At 40.3% G+C, this 27,597-nt stretch overlaps 2 protein-coding genes across 3 annotated transcripts; both read left to right on the top strand.

Moving 5' to 3' along the window:
- Window positions 1-2,189: 2,189 nt before the first annotated feature.
- Window positions 2,190-15,148, top strand: LOC124270885. 2 transcript variants are annotated; one of them, XM_046705947.1, is made up of 10 exons: window positions 2,190-2,925; window positions 3,246-3,298; window positions 3,566-3,829; window positions 4,898-5,119; window positions 5,750-5,822; window positions 6,237-6,380; window positions 7,620-7,688; window positions 8,709-8,888; window positions 9,542-9,736; window positions 12,213-15,148. In XM_046705947.1, the coding sequence occupies exons 1-10, from the start codon at window positions 2,322-2,324 to the stop codon at window positions 12,419-12,421; spliced, it is 2,013 nt and encodes a 670-aa protein (XP_046561903.1). In that variant the 5' UTR covers window positions 2,190-2,321; the 3' UTR covers window positions 12,422-15,148. The 2 variants fall into 2 exon arrangements, with proteins under 2 accessions (XP_046561903.1, XP_046561904.1); XM_046705948.1 differs by lacking the exon at window positions 12,213-15,148 and adding an exon at window positions 10,407-10,962.
- Window positions 15,149-15,289: 141 nt separating this feature from the next.
- On the top strand, window positions 15,290-17,696 carry LOC124270887. Its single transcript, XM_046705949.1, has one exon. It carries the CDS (start codon window positions 16,499-16,501, stop codon window positions 17,693-17,695), a length of 1,197 nt encoding a protein of 398 aa, XP_046561905.1. The 5' UTR covers window positions 15,290-16,498; the 3' UTR covers window position 17,696.
- The last annotated feature ends 9,901 nt before the right edge of the window (window positions 17,697-27,597 follow it).

Genomic DNA, 27,597 nt, shown 5'->3' with positions numbered 1-27,597 from the left:
TGTCGCATCATGTCTTCTGGGATGGTCTGCGACGAGGTCGCCGGTGCTTTATCTGCGGTGTTAATGGAGGGGTCCACCGAAAATCGTCCGACATCAGTGTAGAGGCATCAGGCTGCATGGTGATCTCTGCTGATGTCGCTGTAGCTGTCACCGGTCGCTTCTTGTGGCGACGCCGGGGATGATGATCAGCTGATCATCGTAGAGGTCCAGGTCATCGGTTGGAACAATCTCGGTTGAGAAAGTCCTAGTAGACTTCGCTGATTTTCCCTCAGAGGTCGACGCTGCCCTGGGTGTCGCGACGTCCTGCGTTGAGTGTTGGTAATGATGGGACCCTCAGGACGATCATCGCATATCTCGCGCTGGTACATCAGGCTGCATGCTGATCTGTGCCGACATCGGTCAATCTTTGATGTACAACCGTATGATGACCGGCTGATCATCATACAGGCCCAAAACTTCGATGGGAACGGTCTGGTTGTTGAGATGTAGTAGAAAACCCTCTAGTCTTCTGCCGCGACGATGGGATGTCTGGGGAAGCAGGATGCTTCTTGGAGATGGCGGACTCACGCCCCACACCTCTCCACCACTCTAGCGAACACCACACGGAGGGGAGTCGGCCAACAGCAGTAGACTGGCGAGGGTTCCGTGTATCAGTCATACTAGACTCTGCATACGCCGACCTATCTGCTGTGCGTGCCAAACGCAAAGTAAATATTAATAAAAGGTAGAATTGGATAAATTAGTACCGCAACTGCAGTGTGAATATAATCAACATGGCCGTACATCATATTAAAGGCGGATCAGCAGCAGCATAAAAACGTAATCTGCAATAGTACAGAATTTTCATCAACGTAATCCACTGAAACAAACACGGCAATCCCGTGAATAAACTGTAGAAAACGACTAAATATCAATATATAATCGCTGAAGGATACTAGCTAAACCTCTATAGATGTCTATACGAGGTAACTAACTAAATATAAATCAAAGGATATAGTGTGTCGGGAGACACAGGCGCTCTCACGTCCAGCTCACTGGGCGAAGAAGGAGAGAGTGAGGCACATGGGTAGAGGTGGCGCCCTCGTTCCCGCTCTTGTGGAAAGGAGGTAACTCGTGGTGAATACTAATTAGTGATTTTAAATTGAAGGGAGCTTCAATTAGGGAGATACAAGTGTTCCACTAAGTTCGCAAGAAGAAGAAGACAAGCAAAAAGAGCATGAGTCAGGATAAGGAAAAATAAGAATCATTCCTACATATTTTGTCGTTTGATTTTCAACAACAAATGTGTCCCGTGAAGATCCGGGTTAAACTTGATCTACAGTAGCCCATGCATATAGCTGGAATATTGCAGAGTGCGGCATAAAACTAAACTCACTCACTCACTCAACGACATATGTCTGATGTAACAGGCGACTAAAGGGAAGGGGTTGTACGGGGTCATATCTCAGATGGTTTTAACAGTGCTAAAAAATCTTACGATGTCAATCACTGGATTGTCTGGTCCAGATTCGATTATTTACGGACCGCTATCACATTGCTGTGTTCAGCGTTTAACAGTAAAGAACTCCTTTGTACGTGCATGATTATGCCTTGACTTTTTGTAGAAGTTTTTGCCTGGTGCTTCTGTTGCAGGCGGCACGATGTCTTCTGGACGCTTCCTCAGCTTGGGCAGAAATCCCGTGAAACAGATGCAAGAATTTCTCGAAGATGACAGCAGCAGCTTTGTCGTTATCACTGAAGGAGGTAAGGTCCATTGGGGATACTGCCGAATACCCCACTGACTTGTTCTCGTGAAATTTAAAAATTGTTTTAAATAATGTAATGTAATTATTATTAATATCCAGGATGCATCACAAACGTCTTTTGGATGTGGACGGGTTTTGTCGTTATTAAGGGCGGTGGGGTAGCCTAGTAGTTGAAGCGTTTGCTTGTCACACCGAAGACCCGGGTTCGATTCAACACATGGGTACCATGTGTGAAGCCGTTTCTGGTGTCCCTCGCCTTGATAATGCTGGAATATTGCTACAACTGGTGCTAAACCATACTCACTCACTCACTCACTCACTCAGTTGTCATTTTTATTCATGAAGTTATTTATATCTGAACAGAAACGAGTGACCCTCCCAGCATCAACGATCCACATACTCATCCCATACCACTGTCACGCATCCAGTTGCAGTACATGAAGAGCAAGCCAGCAGTGGAACAAATTGTGTCCAAAAAATTGAATGATGAAGGCTTCAGATGCAGGTTTGACTTCGACGCATCTACTGTTACCATAGAGACAAGTGCATCAAAGGGGGGAAGATCAGGCTCTACAAATGATCAAGGACAGCATCGTGGAGATGGACTTCTCCACCAAAGAGATCCCACTGATGAAGGAGGGTGGAGTTGAAGCCTTACCAACAGACGGGCCAGGGGATACAGAAGTTCTCATTGTCAGAAAGGATTCTGTTGTGAAGGTGGTTGCTTTGGCTGATGCTGCCATATCGTTGGGTCACAGTCTGCAACGTTCTTGGGAAATGTTACAATCCACTCCACTAGCAGAAGACAATGAAAGCGAAACTATTCTGATGTCTGAACATTGTGCCAACTATCTCACCCAGTACAAATGGACAGAGATTAAAGCGTTGATAAACAGGTTCCCTGGTGTTGGATTGACAAGAGCTGGCAATACATTGGAGGTTAAAGGGCCACGGAATTATCTCTCGGAGGCAGTGAAGGTGGTCAACGATGAAGTTAGACGTGTCACCAGCTTCACCATAACTGTCGGCCCTGGAATAAGCATCCTGGCTGTGGCAGATGTATCACAACGAGTTGGCGAGAAGCACCTATGTATCATAACTCCTCAACAACAAATTGGCTTCATGGAACAAATGCAATCCCTAACCCTAGAGGAGTCCCTTTGGATGAGTTTGCCATCAGGTATGTAGACTCAGAAATGTTGTAATTCTGTCAAAATATGATTACTATTTAAGAAAACTCAATGTTTTCGATATACTCAACAAACAAAGTAAGGGACCACCCCAATTTTCAATATTAAAGTATTTAATATTTCATATTATGAACCATTTAATGCTTAAATAAGGAATATTCGGATGGTCCTTAACTTTTTTGTTTGAGTATATATCATATAATTATTTATTTTCACACAAACTGTACTTATCATAATGTTATATTAAAATATACAGTCAGTTTCAATCATGGAAATGCATTTTCGGAATGTTTTTGACATTGTTTTGCAGCCCCAAGGAAAACAAAGGTCAAAGTAGTCATGAATGCACTCGAAAAACAAAAGGTAAAGGATTTTAAATGATTAAAATTCTTCGATAATTTGAATATATTCTTAAATGACCGATAGTTCCTTGAAACAATCTTGCAGCTACATATAGTGCCTACACAGGAGTTTATGGTTACTGTTTATCAGTTTGTATAATCCACTGGATAACTCGGTAAATATTGAGTATAATATATTGGCGTGTAAAGGAAATAAATTACATAAATTAATTACATATTTCCTGATCATGTCATGTACTTGTATATTAAACGTATATTTTATTTCTAGGCTGATGTTATTGTCAATACAACCAACGATAAGTTAATCCTGGGTAACGGACGAGGCGTTTCTTGGTGCCTCCTCCAGGCTGCTGGTGAAAGCATCCAGAAACAGCTGACGAAAGACCATCCCAAAGGCATCGGCAATGGTGAAGTTGCAGAGACGGGACCGGGGAACATCAAGACCTGTAAGGCAATCTACCACGGAGCTCTGCCAAATTTTCCTCAGTCACCAAGTCCGAACTATCAACAGGAGGAGGACGAGTGTTTCAAAGTAGGTACTTTCATTTGACTGGCTTGGTTTGGTTGTTGTTTAACGCCGCACTCCTCAACAAAGGATTCTAATCGTACCAAATCGATCGTACCAAAGGATTCTAATCGTACTACGATCTTTCCTGAAACCACATTGAATATTTGTTATAAGGTTACTGGTTTCAAGATACCATGTTAATCTATTATGTACCATTCGTTCCATGGTTTTACAGACACAGTTAAATCTTAGCCCAGTGCTTATAATGCTTTGTCTTATTTGTCATACACAAGTATTGGTCATTCCATTGTAAACCCTCAAGGTAATAGGAGTGAGATAGGATCTATATCCTTCGATGGTACTATGTCAAAGCAGCCTGATGGAGGATGTTGGTCACAGGGTGGAACACATCGTCTACTGCTCACATCACATATTCACTGGGTTTAAGGCACATGTCACACCTGTTGAAATGTATTGCTACCATAGCAATATTCCAGCTATATGACTCTCATTTGTAAATAATAAAGTCTGGACCAGACAATCCCGTGATCAATAGCATGTGCATCGATTTACGCAATTGGTGCATAGGCGCCTCTTACGGCAAGCATGGACTGCCAATTCTAACCCGATATTCACGGGTCACTTTTATTTGAATATGCCGTAAATCGGGTGTTTCGTTCTGAGCCGCAATTGACATGGCGTGTGGGTTAAGGCTCTTAACTGGACTTTTATAAAGGCTTCAGTGAAAATGTGGCGATGGAATAATATCAGATGAAAGCTTGACTTGACTTTGTAAGTATTTGTGACTGTCCTCACCTTTCAGCGCGCTGCTGAATTGTCAACAGATCATGTTTATGATTAAACATTAATTTTACTTCAGACCATGCTTTTGACATTAGTTTGTAATGACAGAATATATGATAGGCAGTTGCTCATAGAATGTGATACTCCTAACATAAGGGCATATACAACTGCTGGAGGGTGTATTGTGTATATGAATCAAATAATTCTGTATTTCACCTGTGTGGATATATCTATTATACCAAAACTTTAATTCTATACCATTGTCAGTGTTTCATTTTGTGAATTCAGTGGATGGTGTCCTTGGTGTTCAACTGTCTTATCAAGGCATCCGAGAAAGGTTATAAGACAATTGCCTTCCCTGCTCTTGGTACTGGGGCACATGAGTATCCGGTCCAGCACGTTGTCCAGTTGATGCATAAGGCAATAAAGCTCTTCAATGACAAGAGATCTGGAGCCATCAGAGAGATCTTCATAGTGATCTACCCAGAAACGAAACTCTCAGTCAAACAGGTACTTCACGTTTTGCACACCAAATATCCAACAGATAATAACTGCCACATAAAAAATAGACATCTCAAACCACCATGGTGATGCACAAAGGCTGTTCTTCACAAAATGTTTATACCTCGGCAAAAGTATCACTCTTCCAAGATATTTGATAAGCAGTAAAGACGAAGCTAGAAAGTGAAACAAAAAACAATAAAGTGTTACTTACTGCCATATATATATGTAATGTAAAATAATGAACAATTGGAAAATGAGAAATCAGCATTGTCTGATTTCTACTGTCAGGAATTATATCTGGAATATATCAACACGTATGTGTCTGAGTAATGTTGTACCCATGTAACAGGTAAATGATCTGTTCTTAAACTGAGGGATGTGTTGCCACTCACCAGCAACGGTGGGGCCAGTTTTTTCAAAGATTCAAAACTGTAGTGTCTGGCTACAGTTGAAAATCTCTGCATTGCAATTGTACACTCAATTGTACTTCACGTTTGGTGTCGCGATATTTTTGACGATGTGTATATCTCATCATTGTGGTGATTTGATATGTTCCGATAAACCACCACTGATGAAAATACTAGTTTTTCAAAGGACATTGGAAGTATTTATTTTGGCAACAATGTTTTGTCCTAGTTGTTCCTGGCACACCGTCATACCTACAAGCTGAAGACAAAACATCTTGCAACAGTGGAACAGTTTCACGAAGGTAGGAAATCTAATGGTTTAATTGTTTTGGGTACAGTAACAGTACTGTGCACAAACAGATGGTTTGATACTTTTAAAGAAACATTACATTCAGGCAGAAAAGTGACTGTGTAATCAGGTCAATGTATCAAGAAGCAATGTTATGATGATTTTTAGATACAATACTCACATTATCATTATGAACAGAAAAGGCATACATGTATGTACTCTAATATAATGATTGTGTAATGTAATATGATGGATTTGTAATGTAATGTAATGAGTATGTGATGTGAGAGAGAGAGAGAGAGAGAAAACACGTTTCTGTTTTAAGCGGTTTCTATACATATGTTACATTTGGGATTACGCTTTCTCAGTGTAATCCATATACATGCGATGCTACATCTGATGCATTTATATACATATGATGTTTTAGAGAAGAAGTTGAATCATCAACGCAAGTGCGAGATTCGTGTCCGCGTAGGAAACACTCTCCTACAGGTTGTACAGGGAAGTGTCAGTGAAGCAAGTGAAGTCACAGAGGCTGTCCTCGTTCTGTGGAATGACAGGGAAATAGAAAGTAAGCATGTGATTTTAACATATTCACATATAATAACAAGTGAATTTCCAATGTCGATTTCACTGAAGTATTATGCCTTAATCATTTTATGATACAAGGAGCAAAGAGGTAGCCAAGCGTTTGCTCGTCACGCAGAAGGCCCGTGTTCGATTCTCTAAATGGGTACAATGTGTGTCTCTTCTCGATGGTCACCCTTCATGGTATTGCTGGGGTTTTGCTAACGCTGCGTAACTATGTAACTCAGTCACTCACGATGCTGTTACAGCTGAATGTTCTTCACGGTTGTGTCGAACAGACAGGATTTGTTTGAGTGGCATTTTAGAAGTTGCTGGCATAGAGATGACACAACTTTATGGATGATCAACTTCTTTATTTTAACAATAGCGACATTTCGGTATAGATTCTTATACCATTTTCAAGCATATGAGGGAATGGTGGGGTACACCAGTTTATATACAAGATAAGATCATGCGATATCAATAACAAGGGTGGGGAAACAAAGCATCAAAGAAACAATGCAAACACCAAATCAGCCATTTCGGAACACGTCACCAAATTTCCTCAACACAACATCAACTGGGACACTGTCAAAACACTTACAAACAACAAACACGATTACACTCAGCGGAAATTGGCGGAAGCATTACAAATATGCCGTTGTAATCCCTCTATTAACAGATATCAAGGCTATTACATCCCCTCAGCTTACAACCATCTAATCCACAAATAATTAACCACTCAACCCACTCTGGCTTCTCATCAGCCTTCATACTCACATTCCTCACCACTGGCTTCTCACTTATTACTCCCCCCCACCACCTTGGCTTCTGCCTAATTAACTTACATTCACAAATTGTCATGGTAATCCCACTCATCTCATTTTGTTATCTTCAGCTCATCATCATGTCATTGTAGCTCATCGTGTAACTTTCTTTGATGCTTTGTTTCCCCACCCTTGTTATTGTTATCGCATGATCTTATCTTGTATATAAACTGGTGTACCCCATCATTCCCCCATATGCTTGAAAACGGTATAAGAATCTATACCGAAATGTCGCTATTGTTAAAATAAAGAAGTTGATCATCCATAAACTTGTGTCATCTCGAACTGGCATGACTGTTCGAGGCCCGGGCTCGATTCCCTTTATCGTGTTCCCCACAGGATATTGCTGGAATATTTGTAGAAGTGGCATAAAATAATACTCACTCATGCACTCCACTTTGTATTTCTGTTTCCAGATGTATCTACCAATCCAGCACTTACCTGCACAAACGCTGAGAAGACTGACTGGCAGTGTTCAGCCTACGGTTCGTGAAAGTATCTTCCTGCTATCTTTGTCTGTATTATAATCTCGTTGTCATACACATTTAACGCTGGTTAATCCATACCACTACACAAAACCCATTTACTGATTTCCTTGAAACCATATTATTAATGGAATATTGCTAGGTGCAGCGTAAAACTAAAGTCACTCACTCACTCCTTGAAACCATAAGCGCTGAGCAATATAACAAGAGACATTTAATATTTTACAGGTATTGAACATATTGATGCCCGCATTGCAATCGTTGGAATTAATACTAGTACATCTTTAAGATCGGGGGTGATGTGCAAACGCTCCCAACAATTCTCGTGTCACTGGGTTTCTTGTCCATGGTTCTATTGCTTGGCTCGATGACAGTCCGCGTCGCAAAGCGGCATCACTGTGAGGCATCAGGCATCCAAAAAATAGTTATAATTACCTTTCTGAAAACTTCATGAGTACGAAAGCCTAATGCTGCCAACTTGTAGCATGTAATATTTTTTTAAGCAAAAGTTCTCGTTGCTTCGATTATTTTCTCGTTGCTTCAACTATGTTTAATTTTTTTCGCAGCTTTGAGTATTTTGTCGTTACATCAAGTTTCTGTCAAAAACTTGAAATTTCGAGTATTTACTCGTTGCTTCGAGTATTTTTTCGTAGCTTCAAGTTTTTTAAAGAAAAATGAAGGAACGAGAAAGTACTCGAAGCAACTAAAAAATAAGTGAAATAACGAGAAAAGAGTCGTAGCAACGAGTAGATGCTCGAAATTTCAAGTTTTATTAAGGAAAATTGAAGTAACAAGAAAATGATGGAAGCAATGAGAAAATACCCGAAGCAACGAAAAATTAATCGAGCAAACGGAACCATAATTTAAGTAACGAAAATTATAGCTGAACAAGTATTGTATGCTACAATAGGGCCAGCATTAGGCTTTCGTACATGAGTGGTGGGTCCGACTGATGCTACGATTCACACGCATATTTTGCAGCTCATACAAAACACTATACCAATGGCTGTTTTTTTTCAGTATCTGAACTTAGCGAGACACGATGTTCCCATGACAGCACCAGCTTGCCGTTTGCGACGCTGTTACATTCCTACTGCCCAAACAACCAAACCAGCACCGTCACCGACGCCATCGCGGAAGCTATAAGAAATGCTGCCCAAATACACTCCAATACCATTACCATCCCAATAGCTCCTTCGAGTGAGAACTGTATACTTTGTATATTCATAAATCTTAACGATACTGCGTATTTTGTACGTGCAGGATTCTAGAAATTATATTCGAAAAATCGATGTTCCTTTAAAACAACTGACAGTTTTGCTCACGAATGTATTTGACAGGATACTGATTGCAGAAGGCAGGTTAGATATTTTCATTAAGCCATTGTTGAGATAGCATTTCTTTATCTGTGCCAACCGATAATTCTAAAGCATAAACATGCATTCGAAAAAGAACTTATAGTTATACGGGTACTAATTCTTTGCCAAACGTATGTTCCTAACGGTTCAGGGGCGGTGGGGAAGCCTAATGGTTAAAGCGTTCACTCGTCACGCCGAAGACCCGGGTTCAATTCCCAACATGGGAACAATGTGTGAAGCCCATAAAAGTGACGTAAAACATACTCACTCACTCCAAACGGTTCCAAAGTGAAGAGGGACACTGGGCTTGCTTAGTTGTTAAAGTGTTCGCTCGTCACGCCGAAGACCCGGGTTCGATTGTCAACAATGTGTGGATCCCATTTCTGGTGTTCCCCGCCTTGATATTGCTGGAATATTGCTAAAAGCGGCGTAAAACTAAACTCATTCACTAACTCACACACTCCAATGTGAAGAAAAGTGTGTCTATCCTTTCAGGTGAAATTGCTAAACGGCCAAATAACGCTGCCCAAATGGTGTTTAATGGCGTGAAGAATGCAGTTGACTCTGTTTTCGTGGTGACCGTCATCATACCTGACGAGCATGTGTTCCAACCATTCAGCAACAGAATCGCACAACTGGCTCAGAAAGAGATGCAGGTTCCGGCGAACATTGACAAGTCGCCTGTTGCAGGTAGATAGCACATTTTGTATGCGCAGATTTCAACGTGTCATATATGAACGAAATATGTGTTTAAGGAAAAATAAGGCTTTTGTTCGAACATTTTGAAATTTGTATGTAGCATTTATGTAATACTGAACACGATATCATTTTGTGTGAATGTCGATAAATATGTAATCTCTCATGGAAAATCGAGGTAAATAGCGAAGTATTAGGGGCGTCATATTTCAGAGCCCTTTTCAATTAAGACATGAAATGTTTCGGTACATCTTCATTGTGTGTAAGATGAAAGAGCAATAGCTGATATGCCTCGTATGGTTAAAAACCGATCGAAATTGTTATCTATAACACTGGTGGGTCAAGTATATTTCTAATTTTACAACCAGGCAATGGCCATTTCGACAATTGTCTTGCTGTCAGTTCATACGTGAATATCAGTATCAATATCAATGTTGCATGACTATCACCTACACCTATCGAACATTTTAGGAAAATAATGTGCATGTGGACATGATTAGTCAGTTGATAAATATTTGAATTTCCTCCACAGGTATAGCTTCGTAGCCAGCCTTATAACATTCAGTCATGAAATGCTTCAGTGGTTTCAAGATATTTAGCAATCGAAATATCGTAACGTTTTCTTTGAAAAGTTAACCATCATTTGTCATTATGTTTCATTTAGTTGATCTATGGGAGAAGACAAACATCATATGTCATTATGTTTACTTTAGTTGATCTATGGGAGAAGACAAACATCATATGTCATTATGTTTCATTTACTTGATCTATGGGAGAAGACAAACATCATATGTCATAATGTTTCCTTTACTTGATCTATGGGAGAAGACAAACATCATATGTCATTGTGTTTCCTTTACTTGATCTATGGGAGAAGACAAACATCATATGTCATTATGTTTCATTTAGTTGATCTATGGGAGAAGACAAACATCATATGTCATAATGTTTCCTTTAGTTGATCTATGGGAGAAGACAAACATCATATGTCATTATGTTTCATTTAGTTGATCTATGGGAGAAGACAAACATATGTCATTATGTTTCCTTTACTTGATCTATGGGAGAAGACAAACATCATATGTCATTATGTTTCCTTTACTTGATCTATGGGAGAAGACAAACATCATATGTCATTATGTTTCCTTTACTTGATCTATGGGAGAATACAAACATCATATGTCATTATGTTTCCTTTACTTGATCTATGGGAGAAGACAAACATCATGTCATTATGTTTCTTTTAGTTGATCTATGGGAAAAGACAAACATCATATGTCATTATGTTTCCTTTAGTTGATCTATGGGAAAAGACAAACATCATATGTCATTATGTTTCCTTTACTTGATCTATGAGAGAAAAGAAGCATCATGTGTCATTATGTTTCCTTTACTTGATCTACCCGTGAAGGTCCCGGGTTAGAATTGGTCTTCAGTAACCCATGCTTGTCGTAAAAGGCGACTATGCTTGTCGTAAGAGGCGACTAACGGGATCAGGAGGTCAGGCTCGCTGACTTGGTTGACACACGTCATCGGTTCCCAATTACGCAGATCGATGCTCATGCTGTTGATCACTGGGTTTTCTGGTCCAGACTTGATTATTTACAGACCGCAGGCATATAGCTGGAATATTGCTGAGTGCGGCGTAAAACTAAACTCACTCACTCACTCACTCCTTTACTTGATCTATGGGATAAGACAAACATCATATGTCATTATGTTTCCTTTACTTGATCTATGAGAGAAAAGAAGCATCATGTGTCATTATGTTTACTTTAGTTGATCTATGGGAGAAGACAAACATCATGTGTCATTATGTTTCATTTACTTGATCTATGGGAGAAGACAAACATCATATGTCATTATGTTTCATTTACTTGATCTATGGGAGAAGACAAACATCATATGTCATTATGTTTCATTTACTTGATCTATGGGAGAAGACAAACATCATGTGTCATTATGTTTCATTTACTTGATCTATGGGAGAAGACAGACATCATATGTCATTATGTTTACTTTAGTTGATCTATGGGAGAAGACAAACATCATATGTCATTATGTTTCCTTTAGTTGATCTATGGGACAAGACAAACATCATGTGTCATTATGTTTCATTTACTTGATCTATGGGAGAAGACAAACATCATGTGTCATTATCTCATTACTTTTCCTTTAGTTGATCTATGGGTGAAGACAAACATCACATGTCATTATCTCATTACTTTTCCTTTAGTTGATCTATGGGTGAAGACAAACATCATGTGTCATTATCTCATTACTTTTCCTTTAGTTGATCTATGGGTGAAGACAAACATCACATGTCATTATGTGATTCCTTTCCCCTTTAGTTCATCTATTGGAAAGGACAAACATCACAATCATATCATTATGTCATTATATTTCCCTTAGTTGATCTATGGGAGAAGACAAACATCATATGTCACTATGTCCTTACTCTTTCCTTTAGTTGATCTATGGGAGAAGCCATACCCCGAAATAGCGCTCCAGACACAGACTGGCAGACTGGCCAAGATGGTCGTCACAATCGCCGAGTCGAAGTACCTCGTTACGTCATACTCAGAGGACAAAAACAAAATGGCGGCCGAGGATTTCAAGAAGGAGCTGATCAAGGACCTGCCACGGAACACCAGTCACAGTTACATCCGGCTGGGATAAACAACACCATACCCAATATTTGATGATGGGGATTTGCTATAAAATAATAACTCTTACCTCCACGCACCATATCAGATTGTATATACCACTGTAAAATTATCCATTTTTATCTTAACGGCTCTGAAACGAACATATGTTACAGAGAAAACAATTCTAACTTTTAGAAACTATAACCAAAAGGCGCCCAGAGACTTTATTTCATTTGGTGAAACTGGGGTTTTCTAGACATGTCACATCTTCTAGACTGCCATGGGCTGTATTAGGTATATTTGTTTCAGGATTTCTAAGACAGATCATTACGTTCACGGCAAGTTCTTGTAATCTGTAATTTGCTTATGGTGGTAATACGAAATGATATGAAAGATCTATAGTTAATCAAAATGATTTAAAGAACACAAGATTCTTTCATATTACTGTTGGTAATCCGTCAATACAGTTTAATGTCAGTCTTTATGAAGGAATCTGATCTTCATCTTCGTTTGACAAGTATAGTTATGAATATGCATGGTCACTACTTCTGAAATTATGCAAATAATAAAAATAAGATCCCTTGTGGTACACATATATTTTGGGTATTGTTGACAATGGCCGAGATATATACTATCATTCAGGTAACCCTGATCCACGTTCCACCTGGGCATTGAAAATGTGAACAGGATACAATGCTCAGAATTATCATAGTGGTGTTTACCAGTAAGTGGTAGAATACTGGGTCAGTTCAACTAATGTTTTGTTTGTGTCTGCAATATGTGTATCACTGTGAATATGAGCCTTTATCAAATATGCTTTACGCAAAGAACTTAATTAAGCACCCTCTGTATTTTTGCAATGGTAGGTTTTCAATATGTACATAAAACTTCTGGTGGTGACCACGATGGAAAAGTGTACCTGACCCGTATGATAAACAACGACAAAATGACTGGAATCCATGTTGGTTTTATGATGATAATTGCTCCTTTTTTTAATAAACACCGGTTTTCTTACAAAACCATGTCTGTACAAGTATGGCCCTGGAATGTTTATTGTTGAATGTTTTGGTGAATGTGAACATTCAAAATGTCATTTCGCATGTCTTACACGATTCAAGGTCAGTACTGAGTGTAACCTCCATGTCACTGTATAACAGCCAGCACTTTCCTCCTCATACCCCCCTGTCAGTCTCCTGATCCTCTGAAGGGTCAGTATACGCCATTCCTCATGTAAAGCAGCTTCCAATTGGGCCAGGTTATGTACAGGAGGATCCCTTTGTTGCACACGACGACCAATCATATCCCAGATATGCACCAAAGGGTTAAGGTCGGGGCTCATTCAATCGTGAGATGTGTGAAGGGATGCTTAGCTAAGTTCTTTGGGTATATGTCCAGTCCCTTATATCTGTTGTACTTGTTTCATTCCACGTGCTCACGTTCTTCGTAGGGGCATGTATAAAATGTTAATTGTAAAATGTAAATTAGGCTAAGATCTGGCCAACTGGAAATCAGTGGGAGATATGTATTGTTCTCCTTCTGGCGTATATACAGAACATGCAATGCCAGTAATGTGGCCAAGTCATGTTTTAATCATTATTAGTTTCATAGTTTATAAGTTTCAATTTTAAGTACTTGTATATAGTTATTGTATATTGTATACATGTCAGATTTTAAGGTTACAGATAAAATATAACAAACCCTCTCAGTTAAATGTATCCCTGCACTTATGCAATTACTCAATTAACAATAGCCACCCTACTGGGTCAGGCCAGGTTCTGACCCATACGCTTACACTCTGCACTATCTTCTTTTGTCCTTCTGCCTCAGTTACTCTGGTCAGCTTGCCACCTATTGTCTGTTTAGTTTTAAAAGGTGGCTGTCACACATAACTTGTTGGCAGTCACATAGATCTTTGTGGAGGATCACATCACTGTGGTATATTTGTGTTTTCTGGAACATTTCTGGATTGTAATGAAGATTTTATTATTCAGGTCAGTGCATATATTGTATGTGTATATATGGCATTGTACATAGTGTATTTCTTTAAGAAGTATTATATTAATGCATCGGGGTGTAGTTAAAAGTATTTATTGTTTTCCAACCATCACTACAGTTGGTTGGATGTGTAATTTAAATGTAATTTATCTACATTATATCATTAAATATCAATTAGCTATTTAAATTAAATATGGTGTATGTGGTAGGTAAATACCAGTCTAAACATAATTAAACTAAATTATAACTCAAACATATTGTCTAAATCTATAATCGTATGAATGTGGTATGAAATAGTGAGGGTGGATGTGAGGTTGATTAAATATGTTTTTTATCATTACTTATTTTATATACCAATAGTAGTATTATCAAGTTTGTATTTTACTTTTCTTAGAATGATCCATGATGATGTATATGATTGATCCTTGACTGCATGAGAGCTGATGCACACTCACTGCCACACAGTGGTAAGTGTATGTTGTAATAAACTCTATATATTTTCTTCATCTATATTTGTAATATATTTATTGAATGTCCTAAATGATATATGTATGTATGAATAGTTTTCAGGTTGCTATTTATATTTAAAGATTTATTTATGCTAGTGCATTCTCAGGGCTAGCTGAATTTAAGAATATATAGAAAGTGTAATACATGTATATGTACACCTTTATGCTCAAATACTTAGTTATATTTATGTATATTATCAGAGTTGTTCCAACATTCAGGTCAATAATAAAATGGCTGTCATCTGAGAACACAAGTAGCGTTGTGTTGTGTGCGTTCCATACACCCACCAACATTCACCCCATATTCCGCTACTACATTTTGGAGCCCCCAGTGAGAATGACAGCCATAGGAGAGTGAGACATGTACCCTCAGGACAGACACCTTGAGACACACCTGTCAGGCGTCAATACGTGAGAGTGGATTCTGATATTTTGTACATGTGACTGTAATTTTGTGTTTGTGCTACATGAATCCGCATAACTATGACTGTATCATTTAGTGACTCCAATTTGTGAGACCATCAAGGGAGACGATCACGCAACTACTCGAGTGAATTTGTGCCCAAAGACTTTATACTATAGACACTGATACCTGTTCATTTCATATCATTCTGGTTGTTCATACTGTGCGGTGAGCTCATCATTTGACACTTTTTCATGCGTATAGCATGGCCATATATGTTTTATCAGTATTCATGTCTTGATGCTGTCATGTGTATATATAGTCGCGATGGTACCATGCGCTGATGTTGTCGCGGTCATGTTGTTCTAATATTGTCGCGATTGTGTTCAGATATTGTCGCGAGTTTGGGGCCTGATATTGTCGCGGTGCTCTCATGACTTGATATTGTTGCGATATATTATCACGTAACCCTGAGTTAACTTTGATTCATTTTGCAGTCTTGAATTTGGTTTATTTTCCCTGTTAGACTTTGACTGAATAATAGGGTGTTATTGATTTTGCATGTGTGAATACTGGGCTTAATTAATAAGCATTTAATCAACAAACTATACATATAATACTTAGTATTAGATAAATCTCAGTTAAATTAAATTTTCATTTAAGAGCCAGTATCAATAAAATTTTAAGGTTCTTAGTTTAATACCTTAGTATTCTCAATACAGTTGCTTGTATTTAGTTATTAGTACTCAGTATTCAGATTTGGTGTGTTGTTATCTGAAGGTGTTTTACTTGGGTCAAGTTAGTTGTCTTTCTAGTTAGATGGTTTATTTAGTCAGTCTTTTGTGTGGCATTCTCAAGTTTCAGCTTTCATTTCCTGCGTTACACCTGTGTAAGTTTATCATGTAAATATTACTATCCTAAGCATATAGCATATATCCCTCTATACTGCCCAGTATTATATAGCCTATACCAGTACTTTATCCATTGTACCAAACACTATGTAATTCATACTTACTAACCAGTACCCATACCTGGTGTATAACATAGCTGTTTACTTGCCTGTAGTATACATATCTCAAGCACATATATATACATGTAGTGTAGGTATCACACTTGAAGTGTTCTTGTATACAAGTCAGGATTTATACCTGCAGTGTATACTTTATAACAGGGTGGTCATCAGGTCATCAGCTCATTTATTATGGCGTCCGATGGTATGTCTAAAGAGGAGATAGACCAGCTTGTGTCTACTCTCAATACACTAAAGTTACGCCCTAAGTCAGGTTCCCCAGAAGACTTTATGAATTGGATGCGGGAATGCTTTGGTACCCCACTGGTAAAGACCGAATCGGAGGATCCAGAAGTACCATATGAGGCCAAGGCAAATACAGATACCATAATCAAGGTGGCAGAGGTACCACGCCTACCATTCTTTTCTGGAGATGGCAGCAAAGATGCGACATATGATATTTGGCGATATGAGGTGCAGTGTATCTTCCAGGACAAGCTACACTCGGAGGACAACATCAAGCAAGCCATCAGGAGGTCACTCAAGGGAACTGCCGCTAGAGTTTTACTTAGGTTAGGCCCACATGTTGATGGAAGCTCTATTTTAGCTAAAATGGACAGCGTCTTTGGGGAAGTAGATGCCACGGAGACACTGCTTGCAAAGTTCTACTCAGCTAAACAGACAGAGACGAAGTCAGTTGCTACCTGGGCTGTACGTCTAGAAGATCTCTTGGGACAGGCCATCGATGCAGGAGAAGTTGCATCTCACAAACGGGACAGGATGCTTAGATCCATGCTATGGACGAGACTTCTACCTAAGTTGAAGGACGTTTCTGGCCATAAGTATGACCAGAGCCACACCTACAGTGATCTTCTCATCAGCCTTAGAAGAATAGAACAGGAACTCAAGACACGTGAAGAGCCGCCTGTTCTACTCTCCCACTCTACTGATACTAAGAAGCCTACTCCTGGTATGGCAGCTGTCACTAAGGAGAATAAGGAACTGGCAGAGATCAAGGGGATGATCAGAAAGCTTACAGGTGAAGTGGCCGACCTCAAGAAGAAGTGTGATACACCCCCTCAAACCCAGGCACAACCCACAGTTGAACCTTCAGGCAGCTGGTACCCGTCATTTCAGGAATTCCACAGGATGCCGCAACATACCCAGGGTCCTCCAGCTCAGTATTCACCCCCTACTTTGTTTCATGCTCGGAACACCAATGCCCAGGGACAGCAAGCCTTTAAACCTAGGACAATCAGACTAAGACAAAGATGGACAACTGATGCCTATGGACAACCTACTCCCATCTGCTACCGATGTGGACAACCTGGACATGTCAGCTACAAGTGCACAGTTAGGATGGATCACAGTTGGGGTCCGTTAAACTGAGGAGAATCCATAGTGCGGGGCAAGCTATGGATTTTAGGGTACAGAGTCCCAAAGATAATGATGTAATTGGTCTTGTGGGTACTGCATCAGAAGTGGAAGTTGCCATTCATGGGGTGGACACTAAAGGGCTTTTGGATACCAGAGCTACAGTATCAACCATGAGTGAGTCCTTCCATCGAGATAATCTGTCCCACATCCCTATACAGCCACTACAAGGTATCCTACATGTAGAGTGCGCTGATGGTAAGCCGCTACCTTATCTCAGATATGTTGAAGCACCACTGCAGGTAACAGGTATGTCACCAGCCGACCAGCGAGGTTTATTCTTAGTTGTTCCGGACAGTGAATACAACGAGACAGTAGCTGTTATTATTGGCACCAATATTTTGAATTCATTTATGGTCAAGTGTAAAGAGCATCATGGAAACAGATTTTTACAGAGTGCTAACCTTTTCACCCCATGGTACCTCGCTTTTAGATGCCTTGTACTTCGATAAACCGCTTGATTATCACTCCACTTGTGCTGTACTAAAAGCCACGAGATCTTCAGAAATACCAGATGACCTTGACATTGCTCCAAGCTTAGTCTCCTACATCAGCAAACAGAAGACGGGGAGTTGAGGTTTATATCTGTAATGTGACCACTAGGACTGTTGCTATATCTCCTAATGCTATATTATGTGAACTGCAGCCAGTGACCATTGAAGATGTACCTCAGACAGCTGACTCTGTTGATGAACCATTGATTGAGAAGATGGGCTTCGAGGAAGCTGCCGTGACTCCTGATGAACTGGCCAGAGGCAAAGATGTAATCAGACAGCACTTGGACATCTTTTCAACAGGGGATACAGATGTTGGTTATACTGACAGGGTGGTTCATAGGATTAAGCTGACTGATGAGTGTCCCTTCAAGCAGCGACATAGACGGATCCCACCTCCGATGTACCAGGAAGTAAGAGATCATCTTCAACAACTCCTTCTTTGTGGGATCATTCGCAAGTCACCTTCACCATGGTCATCTAATGTGGTATTGGTAAGAAAGAAAAATGGCAAACTTAGACTATGTGTTGACTTCCGACAGCTCAATAATAAGACAATCAAGGACAGCTATTCTTTGCCGGAGTGGAAGAGATGTTTGATGCTCTGGTTGGATCCAAATACTTCACAACGTTGGATATGAAGAGCGGGTATCATCAGGTGGAGTTGGCTGAAGAACACAAAGAAAGGACAGCTTTCACAGTAGGACCACTCGGATTTTATGAGTATACCAGGATGCCCTTTGGTTTGTGCAAAAGTCCCGCCACATACCAGCGACTGATGAACGACTGCTTTGACGGACTTCATCTTAAGATCTGCTTAATCTACATTGATGACATCATTGTGCTCTCGGATACTTATGAAGAACATTTGGATCGACTTGCGAGGGTTTTCAAGAGGATCAGAGAGTGTGGACTGAAGTTGACACCTGACAAGTGCTCTTTCTTCAAGGAGAAGATAAAGTTTCTGGGACATGTTGTGTCATCAAAAGGAGTTGAAGCAGATACAGACAAAGTACAGCGAATAAAGGATTGGCCACGTCCTACAACACCGGAGCAAGTTCATCAGTTCCTGGGCTTTGCTGGTTACTATCGTAAGTTTGTGAAGGATTTCGCAAGGATTGCTCAACCATTCTCAAGCCTGATGCCAGCTCCAAAGGAATCCAAGAGAACTAAGAAGAAGAACTATGTTTGTAAGCCTTGGTCTTGGGGTACCGAACAAGAATCAGCTTTTCAGAAGTTAAAGGAAGCCCTCTCTTCACTACCAATATTAGGATACCCTAATTACACAAGAAAATTTGAGCTTCATACAGATGCCAGTATGCATGGACTTGGTGCATGTCTTATACCAGAAGACAGAAGATGGGAAGAAACAAGTAATCTGTTATGGAAGTCATGGATTATCTAAATCGGAGAGGAATTATTCGGCACACCGCTTGGAGTTCTTGGCTCTCAAATGGGCAGTGACAGAGAAGTTCCGGGATTACTTGTATGGAAACACCTTCACAGCATTTACGAATAACAATCCACTTACTTACGTGCTCACCACTGCCAAACTGGACGCTACAGGTCATCGCTGGCTAGCAGCACTTGCAGCTTACAACTTTGACATTATTTGTCGCCCAGGTCAGAGTAACGCTGACGCAGACGGATTATCCAGGCTACCAGGATTGTCAAGAGAGGAAAAAGATGAATCACAGGTTCCTATAGAATCTGTCAAAGCGGTGTGTAATGTTATCCATTCCCAGCCCTTTGTAGAATCTCTGTGCCTATCAGCTGAGGTCATAGACATTGATCGGGACCAAGGACGAGATATCCACAACATGACTAACAGAGACTGGAGGAAGATGCAGTATCAGGATCCACTTCTCCGGCCATGGATTGCAACTGTGAGATCTGGTCTTAAGCCAAGGAAAGAAATGATTCCACCTACAAAGCCTGATGCTTGCCTGTTCAAGTCTTTTGACAGCCTGATCTTGGAGAATGGAGTTCTATACCAGCGGATAACCACAGGAGAAGAGAAGAGACTGCAATTGGTACTCCCAATCTCTTGTGTAGAGAGAGCCATGACAGAATGTCATGACGAAGTTGGACACCCTGGAAGGGACCGTACTCTATCATTACTAAGAGACAGATTCTTTTGGCCAGGAATGTCAAGGGATACTGATGCCTGGGTATGTGCTTGTGGAAGATGTCTCAGAAGGAAGTCTCCTACCAACGCCAGAGCACCTTTAGTGAGTATCAGTACCAGCCAGCCTCTGGAGTTAGTATGTATGGACTTTCTTTCCCTGGAGTCCTCACGAGGATACGAAAATGTTCTGGTAATTACAGACCACTTTACCCGTTATGCCATGGCCATTACCACACGAAACCAGACAGCGAAGACAACTGCAGAGGCCTTCTACACCAACTTTGTCCAACACTATGGAATGCCACAGCGTCTTCACACCGATCAAGGGGCCAACTTTGAGGGCAAACTCATCAGGGAATTGTGTGAATTACTCAACGTCAAAAAGTCGAGGACCACTCCATATCATCCCATGGGCAACGGCATGTGTGAGAGATTTAACAGGACCCTCTGTGACATGCTGGGTACCCTATCACCTGACAAGAAGCGGGATTGGAAGAATTATATTGGACCTTCAGTTCATGCATATAATTGCATCCGCCATGAGACCACCGGACAGACCCCATTCTTCCTCATGTTTGACGCGGAACCCAGATTACCCATCGACCTTGTCTTTGGACTAGAGCTCAACAGAGAAAAGAAGTCAGTGTATCAGTACACCAAGGCCCTCAGGGAACGACTCAGGAATGCTTATGAGCAGGCATCCAAGACCACACGCAGTGCTCAAGACAGACAGAAGGCCGGATATGACCTGAAGGTTAGAGGAGGAACCATAGAGGTAGGAGACAGAGTACTGGTAAAGGCTTTGGCGTTTGATGGACGACACAAACTGGCAGACCGATGGGAAGAGGATGTGCACATAGTTATGGAGCAGCCCAACATGGACATTCCTGTGTTTGTTGTCCACAAGGAATCTGGTGAAGGACGTAAGAGGACTTTACACCGTAATCATCTACTACCTATTGGAGCTATCTTACAAGCAGAGGACAACAAGCCTAATAAGAGACCCACTCCCACTCCTAGACGAAGGCACTTGGTGGTACCATCTCCAGCGCAAGAGGCAACAGCAGAGGTGATAACTGACAATGAAACTGATACCATAGAAATTGGAGCAATGACATTGCCTGTTCAGACGTCTCAAGAAGCAGCAGAAGTTCATGGCTCCCTTGCGATGAACACAGTGTCTGCTAAAGATGAGTTATCTACCCAAGAGAGGACTGGTGACGACCAAGAATTTCTTGAAGTAGAGGGATCTTCTTCTGGTGGCAACGGCCACACGTCAGTGATGTTGGAAGAACAGCAGGATACAGAAGAGAACCAAGAAGTAGATCAAACTGAGAATCTTGATGAGAACAAAACAGAACAGGAGGAACCTGGAGCCCAGACAGCTTCTGGGATAGATGATGAAATGGCTGATGCTGCATCTATACCAAGATCTCCACCTGAACCTGCACCAAGACGTTCAGGAAGACAAACTAAGAAGCCTCCTTGGATGACGTCAGGGGAGTATGTCATGAGCCACAGTGTGCCAGGTTCAGATGCTAATATGGACAGGAGATCCAGAGCCATTCAAGAACTTGCAGCTAGTGGTGTTCTAGAAAGGCTAAGTGGTAGTCTTTCTCAAGCTTTTATTTCCATTCTGGGATGGAACTACTAAATGACGAGGACGTCATTTCATGGGGAGGGGAAGTATGTGGCCAAGTCATGTTTTAATCATTATTAGTTTCATAGTTTATAAGTTTCAATTTTAAGTACTTGTATATAGTTATTGTATATTGTATTGTGGCACGTGCAGCTTTCTGCATGGTAGTGGCCTGGCTAATCTGTAAGTTTGCGATATATCACAATGATGACAAATAGAGCTTGTTTATACCACTGTAAAATTATCCATGTTTATCTTAACGGCTCTGAAACGAACATATGTTACAGAGAAAACAATTCTAACTTTAAGAAACTATAACCAAAAGGCGCCCAGATACTTTTTTCATTTCCTGAAACTGGGGTTTTGTAGACATCACGGCAAGTTCTTGTAATCTGTAATTTGCTTATGGTGGAAATACGAATGATATGAAAGATCTATAGTTAATCAAAATGATTTAAAGAACACAAGATTCTTTCATATTACTGTTGGTAATCCGTCAATACAGTTTAATGTCAGTCTTTATGAAGGAATCTGATCTTCATCTTCGTTTGACAAGTATAGTTATGAATATGCACAGTCACTACTTCTGAAATTATGCAAATAATAAAAATAAGATCCCTTGTGGTACACATATATTTTGGGTATTGTTGACAATGGCCGAGATATACTATCATTCAGGTAACCCTGATCCGTGTTCCACCTGGGCATTGAAAATGTGAACAGGATACAATGCTCCAAATTATCATAGTGGTGTTTACCAGTAAGTGGTAGAATACTGGGTCAGTTCAACTGATGTTTTGTTTGTGTCTGCAATATGTGTATCACTGTGAATATGAACCTCTATCAAATATGCTTTACACAAAGAACTTAATTAAGAACTCTCTGTATTTTTGCAATGGTAGGTTTTCAATATGTACATAAAACTTCTCGTGGTGACCACGATGGAAAAGCGTTCCTGACCCGTATGATAAAAAACTACAAAATGACTGGAATCCATGTTGGTTTTATGATGATAATTGCTCCTTTTTATAAAAAACACCAGTTTTCATACGAACCCATGTCTGTACAAGTATGGCCCTGGAATGTTTATTGTTGAATGTTTTGGTGAATGTGAACATTCAAAATGTCAATTCGCATGTCTTACACGATTCAAGGTCAGTACTGAGTGTAACCTCCATGTCAACAGCCGGCACTCTCCTCCTCATACCCCCTGTCAGCCTCCTGATCCTCTGAAGGGCCGGTATACGCCATTCCTCATGTAAAGCAGCTTCCAATTGGGCCAGGTTATGTACAGGATTATCCCTTTGTTGCACACGACGACCAATCATATCCCAGATATGCACCAAAGGGTTAAGGTCGGGGCTCCTTCAATCGTGAGATGTGTGAAGGGATGCTTAGCTAAGTTCTTTGTGTATATGTCCAGTCCCTTATATCTGTTGTACTTGTTTCATTCCACGTGTTCACGTTCTTCGTAGGGGCATGTATTAAATGTTAATTGTAAAATGTAAATTAGGCTAAGATCTGGCCAACTGGAAATCAGTGGGAGATATGTATTGTTCTCCTTCTGGCGTATATACAGAACATGCAATGCCAGTAATGCATCATGATAGTGCCACGTGCAGCTTCCTGCATGGTAGTGGCCTGGCGAGTCTGTAAGTTTGTGATATATCACAATGATGTCAAATAGAGCTGAAGGTATAGTCTTACACCTAAGCTCGCAAATTATTACCCAATGATACATAAATGGTCCTCTCTCACATGCATCCTGCCTTGTTATATGTATTTGTGGCCTATTACAAGACTGAATTGAGTGCTCAGTATTATGAATGAAGTCATGCGTGTGATGTACATGCACATTGTCCCTGGACCCATGATAGGAGACATGTGTGGTACCTGAAAGACATTCAAGACGTTTTACAAACCATGCATGAACTTTTCAAAAACATGTTCTACTTCGAGTGACTATTATTTCAAGTTGATGAAACAGCGAATACGTTGCCCTATCAATAAGCAGGGGCAGTATCGTTGAGAATGATTTCCCCGCTGTCCTGATTCATCCTGTAGAGAATGGAATAAACGTCTTGTCCACAAGACACATTCCGGAAAGTGTAGTCGTCAAAGAAGCTCCTTTGATGAGTGAGTGAGTTAGTATGGTTCTACGCCGATGTTTGACAATATTCCAGGTGTATGGCGGAGGATACCAGAAATAGAGGTCACACGTTCCACTTATGTTGGGAATCGAACCCGGTTTGGTGGTAAGAAGAGCGAACGTTCTAACCACTACGCTACTCCACCGCCCCATTATTGATAAAGTGGCATTATAAGGATTAAACTTTGTAACCCATGCAGATGAAATACCGACATGTAACACGTGCACAAACTGCATTTGTCAAAATGTTTTGGTTTGCTTCAAAACATGCTCCACATGCTGTGTTTGGGAAAACACTTTCCACCAAGTATACTTGCAATAATTTCTTAAATGAACATTATCATACGAATCATCATACACAAGCTGTATATGAACTTAGTTCTGCCTGCGGTCATCATATTTAGAGGAACTTTTAGTCGGGTTTATAGATTCTTACGCTGTTATTAAGCTAAAAGTGATGAGAGGAATATAGGCACAGCATGTAGTGATTGATTGAGTTTAGCTTTACGCCGCACTCAGCAATATCCCTGCTATATGGGGGCAGTCTATAAATAATTGAGTCTGGACCAGACAATCCAGTGGTCAACAGCATGAGCATTGATCTACGTATATGGGATACGATGACGTGTCAACCAAGTCAGCGAGCCTGACCACCCGATCCCGTTAGTCACCTCTTACAGCAAGCATGGGTTACTGAAGACACACTGTAACCCGGATCTTCATGGGTCATATCATGTAGTGACAGCTGATGATAGCAAGTACAGAATCTGATAATTGATAACAAGTAGATATCGTCATCTGAGGCTATATTGAATTGCATACAATATTGTACACAGTCTGTTCGCCTCACATGTATGATTTCAATTTGTGATACTACAGTTTGTAGCCGGAGGCGAGGTGGATAAAACCTAACGAGGGACGCATAAAACCCCGTATACCCCGAATTATAATGCTACAGCTTATATTAGCTACCCGTGAAGATCCCTGTCAGCTGGAATATTGCTGAGTGCGGAGTTAAACAAAAACAAACAGATGTAGATCTCTGAGGAAACGTTCAGTCCTTCACATCATGATTCTTAGAGTCAAGGAATGCTGGAATATTACAAAAAGCGGCGTAAAGCTAAACCCACTCACACTACTACAGTCGTATATGCTAGCGCACGTGAGGATGTCCTCATCCTCTGGACAAATACAGGGTAAATAAATTACTTTCATCGTGATCAGAAACACATTTTAGAGATTCTTCTTTACAGAATGTTGTTGAAATGCTTATTTTGTCGATAATAGACAATATTGTGAAAAAGGATGTCTGATATATCTAGGATATCGCTGCGGTCACAGGAGGACGCACGTTCATGTAACTGGGTCCCTGTTTGCGAAAGTAATATAAGCTGCAGTCAATACCATACGCCACGTGGTTGTGTGTACGGCTCTTGCTGATTAAGTAAATGGGTACCCGGTGGGATAAGTCACATGACTATTAACTTTCTAGGCCTCAGTCAGATTGGGTTATCCGCGGTAACAATGCCTTGGCGCCTTGAGCATCCATAAGTGTGTGGATACAGGCGGTTTATAAAGGTCCATTATTAGGTTTGCAGTACTGAGCGAGAGTGTTTAGTTTTACGATGCTTTTAGCAATATTCCAGCAATATCACGGCTGAGGACACCGGAAATAGGCTTCACGCATTGTACCCATGTGGGGAATCGAACCTTCGTCTTCAGCGTGATGAGCGAATTGAAGATTCATAGCACTTAATTACACGTGTAACATCTGAAATGGGTTTTAGTCAGCTTAGCTGAAAGGGGGTTTAGCATGCAATGAAGGTTTGTTTACAAATTTGACGAGCGCTTTAACCATTATTCTACTCTGCCGTCCCACGTTTACAGTAACCAATATGGGCAGAATTTCATACATACTCGGATATTATAACATGAGTGTATATTATCAGACGATGGTCTGCTGTTCCAAATTTAATTAAGATCATATGAATGTTCGGAGCATGTGGTGGGGTTCAGATCATATGAGGGCGTTGGGAGCATGTGATGGGGTAAACATCATATATATCAATACCATCTTAGAGCCAAAGCGCCTTTGAGCGCTTTACGGATATTTGCGCTATACAAGTATTTGTATGTATGTATGTATGTATATGATGGCGTTGGGAGCGTATGATTGGGTATATATTAATTAATCATTCGTTAATGATTTATGTGTTAAGGATGCGTAGAGGATGCGTAGGAACGTCTTAAATATGTCCTGTTCCCTTTAGTGGATCGGAGGAAGGTGGCAGCAGAATCATGCATACATGACGCTGATGATAGACTGGGTGTATACATGCATATTCAGTAGTGTTTTCCAACACAACCAAGCGAAACAACAGCTGTGTTTACACCACGACACAACTATCCACCTCTGAATAGGTGAACTATTCATGGAGTATCATGCTTTCGATATGTGAAATCTGACAGTCATAAAAATGTATCATATGTTTCAACAATCTTCCTATGTACTATGCCTAATGAAATATAACATGTAACAATAAACACACATCACAAGTAAACCGTATCAAACTTACCGTCCTTGTTCAATGGCCGCCGCTCTTGTGATAAGGGTAGATGTGAGCTGTCGCTATTAATAAACTCAACCTATCGCAGGTGTTCAGGCAGGGTCTGTGTGAAGCTTGGGTCATGACGTCTCAGCTATCTGTTGTACTGAACTTTGTAATGAATGAAAAGTGAAAGTACGGCATGGTTTACCTTTAACAGGAACCGATTATGTTTGAATTACTGAATGAAAAGTTTACCTCAACCAAGAATAGAAAATATTTAAATTACTGGATCACGATGTGATTGTAACTATTCATGGTGCACTTCTCCTATACACGAATACACTTAAGTTTCTCATTGAACAACCTGGTTAACTGAACAAATAGTTCAATGCTATATATCTGTCACATTCATTAGTTGAAAGCATATTTATGTACTCACATGATCAGAGTCATGACCCTCGACTTCCCCAAAAATGACAAGGATTTTCAAGGAAGGTACTTACATCATAGGCAAAGGAGTAAACAGCCTTATCAAGAGTATATATTGGAGTCTTCATATTAACGCCCTATAACAGTTGGCACTAACAGATAATCAGATTGTATTAAACATATGCCACACAGCAAGTGACACAAACAAATAATCAGACTGTATATCATTTAAGCTACATAACAATTGACACAAACAGATAATCAGAGTGTGTTTAATCTAAGCCAGACAACAGTTGACACAAACAGATAATCAGATTGTGTTTAATTTAAGCCAAACAACAATTGACACAAACAGCTAATCAGACTGCATTTAATTTAAGCCAAACAACAATTGACACAAACAGATAATCAGATTATTTAATTTAAGCCAGACAACAACTGACACAAACAGATAATCGGATTGTATCTT

This window comes from Haliotis rubra, unplaced genomic scaffold, assembly GCF_003918875.1.
Source record: "Haliotis rubra isolate DU_JTF1 unplaced genomic scaffold, ASM391887v1 Scf1555, whole genome shotgun sequence".
Lineage (NCBI taxonomy): Eukaryota > Metazoa > Mollusca > Gastropoda > Lepetellida > Haliotidae > Haliotis > Haliotis rubra.
Note: the sequence above shows the minus strand (reverse complement) of the source record. Positions and strands in the feature narration are given on the sequence as shown.

Excerpts from the sequence above, each read along its gene's own strand:
- LOC124270885 (XM_046705947.1), top strand. The coding sequence starts at position 2,322 with ATGATCAAGGACAGCATCGTGGAGATGGACTTCTCCACCAAAGAGATC. Across the intron at positions 5,823-6,236 it reads AGTGGAACAGTTTCACGAAG|AGAAGAAGTTGAATCATCAA; the intron begins GTAGGAAATCTA and ends ATGATGTTTTAG. Across the intron at positions 7,689-8,708 it reads CTGGCAGTGTTCAGCCTACG|TATCTGAACTTAGCGAGACA; the intron begins GTTCGTGAAAGT and ends GTTTTTTTTCAG.
- LOC124270887 (XM_046705949.1), top strand. The coding sequence starts at position 16,499 with ATGGCGTCCGATGGTATGTCTAAAGAGGAGATAGACCAGCTTGTGTCT.